Source organism: Fundulus heteroclitus, chromosome 7 (genome assembly GCF_011125445.2).
Source record: "Fundulus heteroclitus isolate FHET01 chromosome 7, MU-UCD_Fhet_4.1, whole genome shotgun sequence".
NCBI lineage: Eukaryota > Metazoa > Chordata > Actinopteri > Cyprinodontiformes > Fundulidae > Fundulus > Fundulus heteroclitus.
The window spans coordinates 11,363,139-11,380,021 of record NC_046367.1 but is presented as its reverse complement, the minus strand read 5'-3'; the positions used below and the strand labels follow the sequence as shown (position 1 = coordinate 11,380,021).

The 16,883-nt window shown below is 42.8% G+C and overlaps 1 protein-coding gene across 1 annotated transcript in view; it reads left to right on the top strand.

The window, feature by feature from the left end:
• Positions 1-5,001: 5,001 nt before the first annotated feature.
• The window catches only part of enox1 (ecto-NOX disulfide-thiol exchanger 1), a gene marked incomplete in the record, with an annotated part of 142,500 nt that continues 130,618 nt past the window's right edge, over positions 5,002-16,883 (top strand). Inside the window, 1 exon segment of the mRNA XM_036138916.1 lies at positions 5,002-5,333. Coding sequence (XP_035994809.1) covers positions 5,017-5,333 — 317 coding nt within the window.

Genomic DNA, 16,883 nt, shown 5'->3' with positions numbered 1-16,883 from the left:
TTTAGCTGATTTGGCTTTTACTTTACTTGATGAAGTGGACGAAGTTAAAGATTAGCCCATAATGTTACTTAGCTCCTCAGGCCCGACCGGGTGCGTTTCACGGACCCCCAACCCGTTGTTCGCAAACCCCCAGGGATCCAGGGACCCCAGTTTGAGGGCTGCTGCTCTAATATACCACTTAATCCCTTGGATATAGACATTTCCAGGTTGAGTTGTTTCTAAATATCATCTGAAAGCAGTAAGCCATTCACTGCACTAGGAACGTATTAGGTTTTCAACCAGGACTTTGTAATATGAGATCAGCAGGAAGTATCGCTGGCATATCACAGCACTGCACTGTGATATGCCATTATTTGGCACAACAACAACATGAAGTCCTGAGGGCCCCTGATGCTACTCGCAGCAGTTACAGCAGTTCAACTCCTAGAAGCTTAACACAAGCAGCAAAAAAAAATCACATTTATTTTCAAACAAGAGATTTTGACTATTTGTTGTACATCTTTCATACAGGAGGAGAAAATTAAAAAGTGCAACGCTCACTCGCTGCTGTTTTTAATAGATGTGATTGTTCTTGATTCTTTAAAGCAATTTTTTTTTATTATCCTTGGGAACAAAACTTTACTGAACATTAGTTCCAAACTTTTCCCCGACACCTTCCAGAAAAGTCTATCTTCCTGCAAGCAACTGGTTTGGTGTGTTGGGCAAAGTATATGCTTTTCTCTCTGCATCTTTCCTATCACAATTAATTGTTTTTTTCTCAGGTGAAATGGTTCAGTCAAAAGGCGCATGAATTCAAGGCTTTTTTTAAAAAAATCATTGAACAAGAATCCAAAGTATCATGAATGTGTTGAGAACTGGGATCTGACTTCAGAGATGCAATGGGTCACTAAGCCATAGAGTAACTGTCGTGAATCTTTATGGGTTTTTTTTTTAATGGAGGTGCAGCTGAACGCCTCCTGCTGTACTTTGCTTCTCTCTTTAAGCTAACCGCTGGAATTTTCCTCCAAATCATTAAAGCAAATCTGCTGAATTACAAATTTTGAGCCGGACATTCCATGGCCTTTCAGTGGTTTCTCGCTAACAACCCGTGTTTTAGTACTAATGCACATGAGCAAAATGCATTGCTGAATTGAAACCAGGAAGAAATCTCGACTTCTTAGTTTCAGACGTTTGTTGCTGACCAGAGGTTTTCCTTCAGAAATTTTTTACCGTTCAGTGCAATCCACTATTTATGCTAAACATCCCGATGCTGCCATGGCGGACATACAGCTCATCAGATTACGGTGCCTTCTTCCTTCATGTCTGATGCATGCAGGCGGCATGAGGGATTGCTGCAAAGCCATCACCAATGCAGACGACGGTCCACTGGGGCTTCAGGAGGAGTGAATGCTGCTTGTCAAGACTTGATGCAATCCACTGGGTTTCAATAGATAGGAAACCTTTTGACCTATCTGTATAATTTGGTTGAATAATTTGTATAACTTGGACTTTTCAAACCTGTGATCAGGGAGCCCTTCACAGGAAACCAGATCAAGGGGACAGTCAGCAGGAAATTGTGCCATTTCCCAAACGACCAGCAGAGGGAAGCAAATACCCATTTTCAGGTTTCAAAGACGTCCAGGTCGTGCTTTTAAACGTCCATGCATACAAACTACAGTCCAACTCCGTCCTCTGCCATAACCCGTGATCTGGACCAAGTCTGATCGTATTCCAAGCATTAGCTGTCAGGTTTCAGCTTTAGTGCGGGGATACATCTGTGCTGCTGCAGCAGGAAGTGCTTCCAGATTGCTGCCCCACACCACAGCTTCCTCTGGGACTGAAACTTGCTGCCATCTTTCCTGCAAAGGTCACAATGCTCTGCTGATCAGGAATCAAGCCTCATAGTTATCACCTTCCACTGTATTGTTGCTCCAACAACGCATGTCGAATGTGTTCTTCTCTAAGTTTAGTAATGTCTGTTTTCTGAGGAGCTTTAAGAAGGCCACGCCTTTTAGTTTGCTGGTTATTAGCAGCAGGAGCACGGCAGACGTAATGTCTGCTACTTTTATACTAGTTTTTTTTTTGCATCTTATCGTGGAAACAACTTCAGTAGCATGAACAGCCTGTTGAAGATCATGCCTTAACATCTCAATCAGCGTTAAGTTTAGACTTTGACTAGGCCACCCCAAAACCTTGTTTTTTTTTGTGTTTTTTTTTTTTTTTTGCCAATAAGAGACAGACTTGTTGGTGTGCTTCAGGTCATTCTCCTGCTGCATAACCCAAGTAAGCTTAACATGAATGGTTCTATTAATTACGGTGAGTTGCCCAGGCTTAAGAGGCGAGGTAAACCGAAACAATCATACTACCACCACCATGTGTGAATGTCATGATTTCCTTTTTGTTTCACACCAGATGTAACATGACACATACATTCCAGAAAAATTCCTCCTGTGTCTTGTCAGTCCACAGAATATTTTCCAAAAAAATAATTTTTTTATTTTATTTTATCTTTTTTTGGGGGAAAGATGTCAGAGTGTCCTTTTTGTTATTTTCAGTCAGCAGTGGTTTGGGTCTCGGACCTCTCACATGGTCGCCATTTTGTCCCAGTCTCTCTCATATATTGTTGAATCATGACCTCTGAACTTAACTGAGACAGGTGAGGCCTGCAGCGCTTTAGATGTTTTAGTTTGTTTTTTTTGTGACCTCCTGGGTAAGTTATCAGCGTGCCTGCTCCTCTCCACTGTTCCACGTGTTCTCCATTTGTGGATAATGGCTCTCACAGTGGCTTTGTAACCATTTTCCAGCTGATACATGACCAATGTTTCTCATATTACGGCCTATATCAAGCTGTCGGACAGTTTCAATTTGAGCAGATTCTTGCCTGGAAGTTGCAAAAGAAATCGAAGCAGATATTTGGTTAATCACAGTTAATTCATGAATTAACATGGAGCTATTATAGCCAGGGAACCAGGTTGTTTATGGACGACCCAATAGTAAATAATTAATTTTAACAAGTACATATTGTATTTACCCAGGTTATCGTAGTTAGATATTACGTGTTGTTTGATGGTCTGAAACATTCAAATGTGACAAAAGGGCAAACACACAGCCCTGTATGTCTGTTTAGGTTGCTTTTGTTCATTAATGGGTGCATTTGGTGCATTGAATTGTCTGGATATGCTGTTTGCTGTTATTTAGAGAAATCTGACATGTATCCAGTAGACTTTATATTAATCCATTTTAAGGCATAGGAAAAGGGGATGCAGGCTCTATAAAATCCCGTGCCACTAAATTTGTCTGTCAACAATTGCTGTATTTTTCTGACTATAAGTCGCTCTGGGATATAAGTCAAAAAATCTGTCAAAAAATGTTTGATAAACAGGAAACAAAAATCTAAGTCGCGCCAGACTATACGTATTTATTTAAAACTGGCATTTAATCTGGTAAGCAAACTTATTCATACATATTATTATACAGCTGCATCCACAACCGGCTGAATAATATGGAACATACCTGGGAGGCTGAATGGGGTAAATTAGCATAACAAGCCAGTAACTAATACCGGAAAGGTTCCTGCCAACGTGTTACAGTATAACGAGCGGTTACGCTGAAAGTTTGTCAGAATTACGCTGAAATTAGACATAACTCTGCTACGTGCTAAGATAACAGCACAACACAGATGATTCAGAGCAACTTAAAGCTCATGTACATTAGCGAAGTTCTTTAACCACCAGTCAGTCGAGGCAGATGAACGTTCACACTGAGCCTGGTTCTGGTTCTGCTGGAGGTTCTCCTCCCTGTTAAAGGGGAGTTTTCCTCTCCACTGTCACTTCATGCATGCTCGGCATGAGGGATTGCTGCAAAGCCGTCAACAATGCAGACTGTCCCTGTGGCTCTACGCTCTTTTAGGAGGAGTGAATGCTGCTTGTCGAGACTTGATGCCATCTACTGGGTTTCTTTAGATAAGAAACTTTTGACCAATATGTATGATTTGATATGAAGTGTCTTTAGATGACATGTATCGTGACACTATATATAATTAAAATGTAATTGAATCTATATATTCAAAAGGAGGGTTTTGCTTCTTTAACAACAGGTGAGACTGGAGGTCAAACTGTGTTGTTTACAAGATCCAGCTTAGATTCTAATAAGGACGATGCTGGACAAAATCAACCAGTTTCTTACGTTCCACTGAGGGAAACAGCCTCAGTTAAAGTGATGCCGGTAAGCTCAACATGCCATCCTAAAGTGGTTGAATCAAAGGACCCAACCTAGAGACGTTCAGACCATTGAGGGACAGCGGGTCGGCAAGCAAGCTAGTCTCGATGATGGTCCACCATGAAGAACTTGTATAGCTGACCCCAAAGCACCTGACGGGTGTAGTAGCCACAGCTGCCCTGGGGCAGACTGACAGAGGTGAGGCTGCTATACATTGACGCCATCGGGTCCTCTGACCACCGCCAGCAGGCAATTTGCCCAAGGACACAACGACTGAGACGGTCGCGGCGGGGGATCGAACCGGCAACAAACTCCCTAACGCCTACGCCACTGTTGCCCCAAAATGTTCCATGTCCCCATGATGGAACATCTTGTGACAGCTGGAATGTATTTTATTCAGTTTTTATGTGACAGACCCACATTAAGGCTGTGCCTGGAAGTGAATGAGAAGGGAAATGATGGGATCTGTTCTTGGTCGTCTTTATGCTGTTTATTCACTGCCATGGTCAAAGGTTCCACTCATTTATCAATTAGTTCAGCTCTCTGGATTCTATTTAGGGGCATCAGAGTAAAAAAGGAGGAATAGAATTGCAAATCAACCATATATATATATAAAAAAATTTAATCCCCCCCCCCCCTATTTCATAATAATGTAGTCATCATCTGCTTTGGTGTTGGCTCGCAGCTTCTCGGTAACATAGTTCTAATGTTTGAATTCTGCAGGGCAGTTTGTCCATCCAGGTGTCTATAGTGTAATTAAGGGGGGGCGGGGGGGGGCTAATATTTCAAGGAGCTGATGGATCACTCATTAAAAGCCTGATGATACAGCCCAGCTGCCGTTCAGTCCCAGCTTCCACTGGTACCCGCTCACTGACCGCCAGACCCGGACCGCCGTGCACGCGTGTCGGTGACGCGCCCTCGGGTTCCCGGTTTCTGTACCGGAGGCGGCGGCAGCAGCTGCGGCGGCTCGGTGTCTCCTCGCTGAGGCGCAGCACAACGCCTGGCTGGGAGGAAGGAGACGCGCGGAGGCTCGGTGTCCAGCTCCAGCAGCAGCGCTCACGGATTAGCCGCCTCGTCGGATGCTGGATGTTCCGGAGCTGGTGTCGGGACCGGAGCCGGTTGCTGGGATTTCTCAGGTTTGTGTTTTTATTTATTTATTATTTATTTCTCCTGATCGGTGACACGCTGCTATCAGAGAGGCTGAGTGGTTTCTTTTTTTACTGGAAGGCTGGAGAGTCATCAGCAGAGCCCAGATCTATGCACCAAGAAAACCTGAAGTGAGGATGAAAAAGCTCGGAATCTGATTTTTTTATCGCTTTCACTTATAAATTTTTTTTATTACATTTTTTATTTGATGCAATGCAAATAACAAGAGGTGTTGATCTCTGATGCGGCGGCCGCACGCTGTTGTCTTTATTCCGCACACAGAGCAGGGATGCCAAACAATGACACTCTCACAGTTAAGCAATAGTAAACTGATTTCTGCTCCGAAGTGCAACTTAACATTTTGAAGACATAAAACGGCGAAAAAAAAAATACAAATGGATGCAAAAATAAAAGTGACCAAACAACATCTCCCCTAAATGTGAAAAGAAAAAAATCCTCAAGATAATTAAAGGAGCTGGTTGATTTGGATTACAGCCCTTATCCCTGCTCCACTCTGCACCTGCAGGGCTGCATCTCTCAAAGCTGCTTTTGTCAAATGTTTGCTGCTGTGGTGGGATCAGGAAAGCAAGCAGGGATGGAGGTGTTTGGCATGGGGGTGGGGGTGGAGGGGGGGGGGGATCAGCTGTGGTGGTGTGGAGGATGCCCTTGCTGTAGAGTCACCTTGACGACCCCTCAGCAACACAGAGAGCTGCCTTTTTGTCATGCTTCTGCTCACATTATTCACCTGCCATCACATGCTGTGTGTTCATGCCGCAGATGTTGGAGGATCTGGTTGGAAAAAAAAAGTTTTCACCAAAAAAAAGAAAACTTACCTGAAGACATTCTCTTTAACTGTCAATCATCACATTTCGAGTAAAGTCTTAACCCCCTTGTATAAAAAAAAAAAGAAAAAAGAATAGCAAAGCAAGCAAATAAACCGTGCAATAAAAGCGCTGCGTTGTTGTAGAGGCGAAGCATAAAGACAGTCAATTGGCTGTGTAAAAGCATAAGTACCTTTTTAAATTTCAGTGCAGAATGTTTAAGGCTAAGCAGCTCAGCATCCTGGCTCATAAACAGGAGGCTCCTGGTAACGCGTCACCAGGGCGACGTCCTCAGCACCACAGCGATGAGCAAAGTGTGGCAGCAGCTTCAGGGAGCGTTAACAACAAACTCTGCCTTTAATCTGACAGGAAGGGAGCTGGGAAAACGAAACGGGGGGGAATGTCAGAGCTCGGTTTATGGCGGAATCTGTTGCGTTTAATGTTAGAAGCCGAGGCGTCGTTGTGTTTGTGAATATAGATTGTGTTTTATAAAAAATTCTTGTTTTACTGCACTGAGTCCAGAAAGTCTGCTAACATGTGCAGGGGTCTCAGCCTGCTCTGAAATCCAGTAAATGTCAAAAGAATCCGGTTCAGGCACCAGCTGAAGAGTTGACCTTCAACACTTTGAGTACACAACAAAGGACTCGGTGTCAGGGAATTTCTCGAGGACTGGTTCAAGCGATGGCTGGTAACTGCTGTGTGTGCAAGATCCAGGGCAGCGACCCCGACTGTCAGCTGTGTTGCGTAACGTGTTTATTTGGTCCTATTTCATGCCCTTTTTGGTCTGTGGAAAGGTCTGATTTGCAATTATTCTTAACATAGCTTTTTGGTAAGGATATGCTAAATTATGAGCAGCAGGGTGTCTTGATGGAGAACGCTATATGTTCACAGCGTTAAGCTGCTGGGTTCAGATCATGGACCACAGCCTTTCTCTGTGGACTTTGGATGTTCATCTCATGCAAGCATGCTTTATTGTTTTGATTAGGGGTGTCCAACCAAGATCCATGTTGTGTGTCCTATGCGCCTCTGTATTTATCCAGTGATAGACTGGAAATCTGTCCACGGTGTGACGAATTGACCCCCAGGGGTTTCTGTGAGGTTGTTGCAGCCTGTGTATTTTTATGCTTTGCTTTTTTGCTTGCTCAGTATGAGGGATTGCTGCAAAGCCATGAACAATGCAGACAATTCTCCCTGTGGCTCTACGCTCTTTCAGGAGGGGTGAATGCTGCTTGTTAGGACTTGATGCAACCTGCTGGGTTTCCTTAGATGGGAAATTTCTTTTGACCAATCTGTATAATCTGATTGAATTTTACTTTGGAAAGTGCCTTGAGATGACATGTGTCATGAATTGGCGCTATATAAATAAAATTGAATTGAAAATCGAATTGTTTGCGGTAGCTTGTCTTTTAAACCAGTTACTGTCATAATGGACCGATTGTATCTATGTGTATACTCTGTATTTTACATGTTATGGTTTCAAAACCTACAAACCTTCCATCACATCTTTAAAAGCTTTAAAAACGCAGTGCAACAAGCATATTTACTTAAAAACTTCCATATAACTCAGTAGGTTTTTAATTCTATATTAGCTTTAGTTTCATACCACTGGGTCCATCTGTTGAAAAGTCTTTTTCCACAATTTTAGCTGACTCCGGCTTTAAAATATTCTCACTACTCGGTGAAAAAAAAGCTGGAGTTAGGTTTTTGATTTTCCTAAACGTCTTCAGACAGTCTTTCTCATGTCCAAATGCGTAAACTGTAAATTTAAACAGAGTTACTGGGAACACTCCCTGTTCGTATGTGTGTTGAATGCCTGGTTTCACACGGCAAGAAAACTGCGTGTTGATTTTCAACACCTGCGAAAGGCCAAAAATTACAATAATAAAAAAAAAAAAGATAGATAAAACAGGTTTGGTACTACAGTGTACGGTGCGTCGGAACAACGACCACAACACGCCACACGCAAACAGATTTTACTCACCGACATTCAGAGGTTAGATGGGAAATCTTGCGAAACGTCTGGCGATCAAACGTGAGCTCAGAGTGAGGAAACATGGCCGACGAGGACAAAGGAACAGCGACAGTTCGTGGACATTTAAACATGTGTCACATTAAACAACATGATATGCTTTACACAAAACGTTGAGCAAACATTTGCCTTGTTGCCACACATCGACAACGCCTCCATCTTTGTTGTCCTCTGGAGTTTTCTGGTGCGTCATGGAAGTTGTTGTTGTTTTCTGTATTTTAGAATGCACTCCATCTTTCCATCACCTCACTTTCTGATTGGCTCCACGCCACCTTCATGTGGCTGCGTGCTCGTTTGTCCTCGGGGAAGACCTCACATGCTAGGATATTGGGTCAAGACTATCCAACATGTTGAATATCCCCGATTTGAGGTCAGATCAGCCACAGCAGGAATATCTCAGAAGATTATCTTTAAAGCCATCGTGATAATCAGACCTTCTTTAAGCTTGTCAGAAGGGCACGATCACGTGAAAAATCGGCACAATTATGTAGCTGTGTAAACCAGACATGTCACTGGATAACAAATGTCATAGCCAGCATTTTTTAAACTGTGATAAAATACACATTTTAGAAAAAGAAATGTAATGATTGTTGTTTTTCTATTTTAAATACAATTATATCGTTTTTGTTGAACATTTTGTTATATTACTGTGAAACCATGGTGTATTTTTTTCCCCAATTTCAGGTTATCAGACAGTGAAAATCTAATATTGCGCACCAACCTAAATCCTTTTCTAAAAAGATGAAAAAGAGGGGTTTCCCTTCTTGCTAAAGGAGACTTGGAAATTGAGAGTTTGAGCACAAAGTAATTGGGAAGTGGCAGAATCAAGAGCCAGATAGCCGCAGAAGGTTCAAGAAGTGTTGCACTGAAGCAAATATAGTTTTAAAGGATTCTCTACATCACCGTCACTGAAATGTTCCATGAATTGACGCTGGTGTGTGTATATTTGCTTCCAGCATTTTCACCACATCATTCTTGTTTTTAATATTCTGGTAAACGGTTCTTCTGAGCTCATGGATGAGTTCTTTCCGCTGCCAAACAGCAGCGTCAGTATCCAGACTGAGACTCGGTGTCGGGTCCCCGTCTCTGTGGAATGAGTAACGTTAAGGCAATAACTCCCAGGAGGCGATGGTTATACAGACACCACTCATCATCATCAACAAACAGCATCTCTATTGTTGGCAGGCAAACAGCCGGTGTTACATCATGAGCGGACACGATGGTGCGACGCCCGAATATCAGCTCCGGAGTCAGTGCAGCAGAATTTGACACCGCTCTGCCCTGAGGTCTGTCTGGTTTGACCGCCATGTTGGCTGTACCGTATGAGGGCTGAGGGGACGACAGCATCAACTTCGCTTTCTCTCAGGCCCTTTGGATTGTTGGTGAGAACGTGGCCGAGGCAAATACAAACTCTCCATTACTGAGCACACAGACCCAAAAATCCTCTTTCAGTCCTCAGACTGGAGCAAAAAGCGCCTCATCCTTCTCCCGTTGTGATTATATGTTCTGCATCTCATTACACTGTGTGGCAAACAGCAGCCTGTTGGCTTCCGTAATGCGATTATCCGTCCTCTTCATGTCTTTTGCAGATTCTGCCACACCACCTCACAAACGTTAATTGACCCCACGCTGCAGAGCTCAATGGGGACGTCTGTCACTAATTGCGGTGGCATTTTCAGATACGGTGGGAGCATTAGGCTGTGTTCCACCGCTGGAAGAATTACCCACCAGAGATGCCTCCAACAGCATTTTGTGCTAGGAAGCATCTCTCTCTCTCTCTCGCTCTCTCTGTTTGTGTGTCCCCGGTTCACAAAACAGTGCAGCGACACAATCTTGGCAGTCGCCTCATGCTGTGGAGACCAAAAAGCAAATAAATGCCTGCATTCATGCGGCCATTTTAACTTAAGTCCTCACCGGTTTGTCTCTCATTCCTGCATCCGACGTTTTTACTTGGGTACCAACACTTTTTTTTCTTCTTGCAGCTGTATGCTTTAATGCCGTCTTGTTTGTTTGACCCGCTGTTGAACACGCCAGTGAATGCTTCGGTGCCCACACAGAAACGGAAGATGTTTTGATATGCAAAGATAACTTTAGCTTGTTTGCGCTGGACTCTGAGGGGGAATGGGTACCCACATGGTGTGCACATTTAGGGATACCCTTCAGGCAGACATCGGCTGGAAGACAACTGAGGGTGCACTGAGTCTGCACAAATCTGCAGCAATGTCTGCAACTAAGCAATTTTTGCAGTTGCTCTTCCTTTTTGTGCCTCCTATAGGCTAAGGCCATGGTGTATTCGGTTATTGGAGTACATATGGGGCGATACGGACAAGTGCTGTTAGTGTTCTGCATAATTTTCCTGTGTTCTCCATATGTCCGTATTTAAGGGATGAATTGAAACACAAAAACCTTTGGACTCAAAAAACAATCTGACTAAAATCATCTAAAACATTGTGATAGAATATGTTATGGTTTCATTAAAGGAGCATTTCGCAAGTTAAAAGGTTATTTTTTCGTCTTTCCCATACATACCCTTATAATTGCCCAACGTGAAAATACGTTTTTGTTTTCTTCTATTTACCACAGTTAGCCCTATATGCTCCAATAGTCAGTTCATGAGAAAGTGATTCGGGTTGTATTGTCTGAGAGTGCATGTGGGTGTGACGAAGTGTGCGCTCTGTTTCACCTGGCTACTTGTTTGAGTCTCCGCTGCCATTGGTGCACTAGCGAGAGAACACAGGCTTACTTCAACATTAATAAAGTTCTTACTTTAGAAGACATTGCGCCTCTAAACAAGAGAGCTGTGGAGTCACAGCGGCAGACGCTTTTCCTCTTCTTCCATACATGTGCTCAACACTGGTGTCATTTCAACTTGTCGCCAGAGGGGGCAAACTTGAGCAAAAACTCTGTAACTTGCGGAACGCTCCTTTAAAACTAACTTGAACTTTTTGGAAAAATCTTAAAGTTTTGCATAAAAACAATAGTTTACATCAGAAGAAGAAAACTCTATCCTCGGTGAAATATGGAAGTGGCAGCATAATGCTCTGAGGAATGACTTGCATGATTTGGAGCTGAGAAGTACCAGTCATTTCTGACCCAAAATGTTCAGGTGGCTGCTAGTAAGCAGGGGGTTAAGGGGGATTATATTTTTCAGCATCACAAGTGAGTCCCTGTGAACATCCAAAGCAACAAAAGGAAAAATTCACCACATGCAACTTAGTGGACAACCTTTGGAAGGTAGAGGAGGTAAATATTGTCAGGTGAAAAGTGTGGGATGCTGACAGACTCTAAGAAGAGCTATCTATAAATTAATAGATCAAGGGTTTGCACACTTGTGGAACCAGGTTGTTGCAGCTTTTAATGATACATTTTCCTGTAATCGATGCATTTGTTTTTTTTATTGAATGTTACAGGGCAATCGTCACATATTTTGGCTGTAGCCGCTTAGCAAAGTTATTTTGTTTTTTTGACTAGGGGCAGACAAAATAAGATATTAGCGTCTTTCTGCTCCCTTTTGCTCATGGGAAATGTATGACAGAAAGTGTTTTTTTTGTAATTTTTGCAATGGAGCAATAAATAAATCGGAATAAAAATTAATTTGAATCTGAACATCACAGGTGGAAATAGTTTTGAAACGATTTGTCTTGGTCTTATCTTTATCAATCACAAAAAAAACCCCTAACATCTAAACAGGGGTGTGTACGCCCCAGTTGTCGCCCATTGTCTGCCACCCCATTAGACGTTGAGCTCTACCACATCCACTTTAGTGAAAACCAGTGCAATGAGATAAACGGTGAAGTCTTCAAAGAGACACATTTTGCCTTTTTACTCCACAACGCTCTAATCCTTCAGACAGAAAAGTTCTGTCCATTGTTTCTAACATCAGGATGTGTGGTTCTTAGATCGGTCCGCAATAAGTCATTTCTGGCTTTGCTAAAAGCTGTGGGTAGGAACTGATGGGTATGCAGATTTGCCTGATCATATATATGATTATGCAAACAACGACACAGGAAGTTTTAATTTCAAATTCCTGTTCCAAACAAGACAGATAACTTTAAGAGCAGGCAGGAAGTACCTACCTTCAGTAAACCCAGTATCCAGTAGGTGCTGGCTGCAACCTTCAGGGTTCAGTAGGATCCCTTTCAGAAAACTTAATCTTTCTCTTTAAGCGTATTTTTCTTTAACTCATGTGCCTACCATATGTGTTAGATTTACTTCTTGTGTTTAACTCGTAGGTGTTGTTTTAAAAAAAAAGATTACATTTAAGGTTGGTTTCATATATACGTTTACATGTCAATCTGAGCTATGTTGTTCACATGCGTTTTCAGATATGGTGTCAGAAACGACAATTCAAAGCCGCCACTATAATCCAATGACGGCTATGGAGATGTTTACAGCCATTTCTTGTACAACATTTTTCACAACCTTGTGGCTGACAGAAAATGTTTATATATTTGATCTTACTCGATGGTATAAAATATATACAAATCTATTGAACTCTGTCCTTAGTGTTTCCAGCGTCCCTCTAATGTATTACTTCCAGTTAGTTTAGGTCAAGCATTCTACCTTTTCAGGGAAACAGATCAATGATCAGTGCTACCTACCAGCTAGTATTCAGAATTAGAATGATCATGAAAATAAGAACTAAATATCAATTTCCTTTATTTTTTCTCACTCTCTTTGGAGAATGAATTACGTATGTGTTAGGTCTGTGTGGCGAGTTAAATTTTTTTGAACAAAAGTGAATGTAATGAATTTTAAATGCCATGGTTGCCCTGATGGTTAAGGTCAGCACAAGGATATTTGTTAGAGATGAGAGAGAGAGAGAGAGAAGAGTCTCCAGCTGGGTATTGATCTAAAGACCCAGCATTCAGACTGACTTCTGGCTCTGAACCAATTTTTCCCCTCCATCTCTCTTCACAGCTGGTTCTTATTGGCTGTCACTGAAATCCGACTCAGAGAATCACACCCAGCCCAGAGTGAGCAGCAGGACAGTGTCTAGGCTGAACACACACACACAATCACAAATGCATGTGTTTCTTAGATTGCAGATGGATGTTTTCAAGCTGCACTCCACATATCTTCTAAATCAGACGCTCTTAAAACTGGAGTTCGACTGAGGAAAAATTCCTCGCTTTCAGCATCAAACCCTTTTGACATGTTGATGAGTTTGAATAATTATCTTATTACACTTAATGAGACACTAGTTATTTAATGTCGGCATATTTCTAACACAGGGGGACACACGGCTCGGGTAGATCTAGACTTGGATTGATGATAGAGACAGAAATACATAGTGGGTTCATGCTTTAATAAAACCTCAGTCAACTGACTCTACAATAGGCAGCAAAAGCATTACCAGCTAATGTATTTTGTTAACCCCAAAGAGATCAGATCTCATGCTTTCTCCTTACATTGATCCACCTATGATGGCAGATACACTGATTTTAATGTGGAGAATTAAAGAAATTATCATTGGTTAGTCCTTCTGTTTAGAGAGGCTGTATTATTTAGTTTTTTACAACTCTTTCTCTGTATTTTATTTATTTTTGATTGAGTTCTTGATGGTAGCATTCCTTTAACTGCCATGTCTGTGTTGGTTGATGTAATCTCATTACCTCCTATGATGAGAGAGAATAAACAGAGAATCATACCGTCTCAGACGTCACCCGGTGAAACAAGGTCTGCGTCGGGTGTTGAGGAACCAGGACACCTTGATGACAAATGGGCTACTGGAACACGAAGGCAATGGACTAGAGAAGACAATAAGGCACTGTTGGAATGTTACTACTCCATCAACCCTAGTCAATGGGGTTACATGAAAAGACCGTGGGACACATGGATGCTTCGATACCCACAGTGTAGGCTAACAGCAAAAAATGCTAGTAACATGGTGATCCAACATCCACAAACGGCAGCTGCTTTCACAATGGGCGATTCAGGAGATAGTTTCACAACTAGAGACCCAGGTGGATGCTACCAAGCGACCACAACCACATAGGGGAGTCAATACCCCAGAGATCGGGTACCAAGCCCCAATGATGCAAGAACAACTGAATGTGAGAACATCTGACATAAGAAATAAAATCACGGCTAGTCAACTCTGTCATCGACTTGTGAAGCTAAATGAAGTCCTTCCACAGGATCTCCATGATGATGTGAATACAGCACTGACACAATCCCTACTATGACCATCACAGAGACCAATGAGCTGATATGCAGTACAGCACTAGTGATCTTTGAGATGCTTGGCAAAGGTAATGTTAAGAGAGGCCAGAATGGACAATGTCCACCCTGTAAGAGAAGGTTGGAAGCTAAAATCAAGGCCACATGGAGAGAAGTCAGCCAATTGTCAGAACTCCAGAAGGGTGCGTCCAGAAAGGGAAATCTCCAGAAATACAAGCAGATGCCCATACCTGAGGCTCTGGAAACCGCCAAACAAAGACTCCAAGCCTTGGCTGCCCGGCTGAAGAGATACACAAAGGAGATAGAGGCCAGAAGAATAAACAGGCTGTTCAGCACTGAACCAGCTAAAGTGTACTCCCAGTGGCAGGGTAATAACACACGTCTGTCAATACCGATTCCCCCGTTCTGTCCCCTCTGCTGTTCTGCATAGGCCTGAACCCCCTCAGCCATATAATCAATAAGTCTGGCTATGGATACCGACTCAGGAATGGGGCCACTATCAGCTACCTCCTGTACATGGATGACATCAAGCTGTATGCTAAGGGTGAGTGACACATTGACTCGCTGATCCACACCACCAGGATCTACAGAAGGGACACCAGAATGTCATTCGGGCTAGAGAAAAGTGGCCGGATGGTGACAAGCAGAGGCAAGGTAATTCACACACTGCAAAAACGGAACTTAAAATAAGTAAAATGTTCTTAAAATTAGTGTATTTGTCCTTGATTTGAGCAGGTAAATAAGATTATTTGCCAATGGAATAAGATTTTTGCACTTTAAATAGGAACAACTCATCTTCATCGCCTTATTTTAAGTGCAGGATGTCTAATTATCTTATTTTAGGGGTCAAGATACTCATTCCATTGGCAAATAATATTTTTTTACCTGCTCAAATCAAGGACAAATACACTAACTTTAAGAACATTTTACTTATTTTTAGAGCCGTTTTTGCAGTGCACAGAGAGTATTGCACTCCCAGAAGGGATAATAGCAGATGTTGAAGAGAGCTATAAGTACCTTGAAATACCACAAGCAAATGGCAACCATGAAGAGGCCACAAGGAAACCAGCAACAGCCAAATACCTGCAATGAGTAAGGCAAGTTCTGAAAGTGCTCAGTGAATGTCTCAGGCAATGGAAGCTGGTAGAGAAGGAATGGGAGGAATCATCATGGGAGGAAAAACCCCTGCATGGAATGTACCAAAGACAGAAAGCTGAAGTAACTGATGTGACCAAATCTTACCAATGGTTAGAGAGGGCTTGGCTGAGGGACAACACTGAAGCCCTGATCATGGCAGCACAGGAGCAGGCCTTGAGCACCAGAGCAATAGAGACCCAGATCTACCAAACCAGGCAAGATCCCAGGTGCAGACTATGCAAAGAGGCCCCAGAAACCATCCAGCATCTCACAGCAAGATGTAAGATACTAGCAGGGAAGGAATACATGGAACACTATAACCAAGTGGCTGGTATAGTATAGATAAAACATCTGTTCAGAATACCAACTGGAGACCCCCAGGTCAAAATGAGAGTCACCTCCTAAGGTGGTGGAGAATGACAGAGACAAGGTCCTGTGGGACTTCCAGATACAAACAGACAAAATGGTGATGGCCAACCAACCGGACATTGTGATCATTGATAAGCAGCAGAGGACAGCTGTTGTGATCGATGTGGCCGTCCAGTGATGGAAACATCAGGAAAAAAGGACACGAGAAACTGGAGAAATACCAAGGGCTCAGGGAAGAACCAGAAAAAGCCTGGAAGGTGAAGACAGCATTAGTGCCTGTGGTCATCAGAGCACTCGGGTTAGTAACCCCCACTCTGGAGAAGTGGCTCCAACAGGCACCTATAGAAACAACAGACATCTCAGTCCAGAAGAGAGCAATAGGAACAACTAAGATCCTAAGAAGGACCCTCAAGCTCCCAGGCCTCTGCCAGAGGACCGGAGCTTGGGAAATGGAGAACCATCCACCTGCTCAGGAGTATGAGGGGTGGATGAGAGAGCAGTTTTTATATATAGTTCCTCCAGCAATTTCTAGGTCTGCCTTGGGTCTCCTCCCAGCGTAGACTGTATGGAAAAAAATCCAAATGGAGGTGAGCAGGAAGCCTTTTGACCAGATATCTGAACCATCTTTGGTGATTCCTTTCAACGTAGAGGAAACTCTCACAAACTCTCACCGTGGATGACAAAGCTTTTTAATGTCTCCCTAAGGTTGAGTCCAACCAGAGGTAACTGGATCATGCAAAAGCAGTGACAACGTTTTCTTAAACTGCTAGGAACTACAATTTTCTGAGCATTGGTTCCCATGACTCCCCTGAAAGAATTTCTCCTAAGTGAAATTGCTCTTATTACTGGGTTCTGCAAGCGAGACTTTTGACTAATCTTCACAGTCCCAATTTAGCAACACAAACTATCCATTTAAACGTGCAGCACCAACTCTGAGAAGGGGTTATGAGAAGCAATGCGGCAACCATACGCACTGTTTCTCTTTTAAACAAAGAGCACAG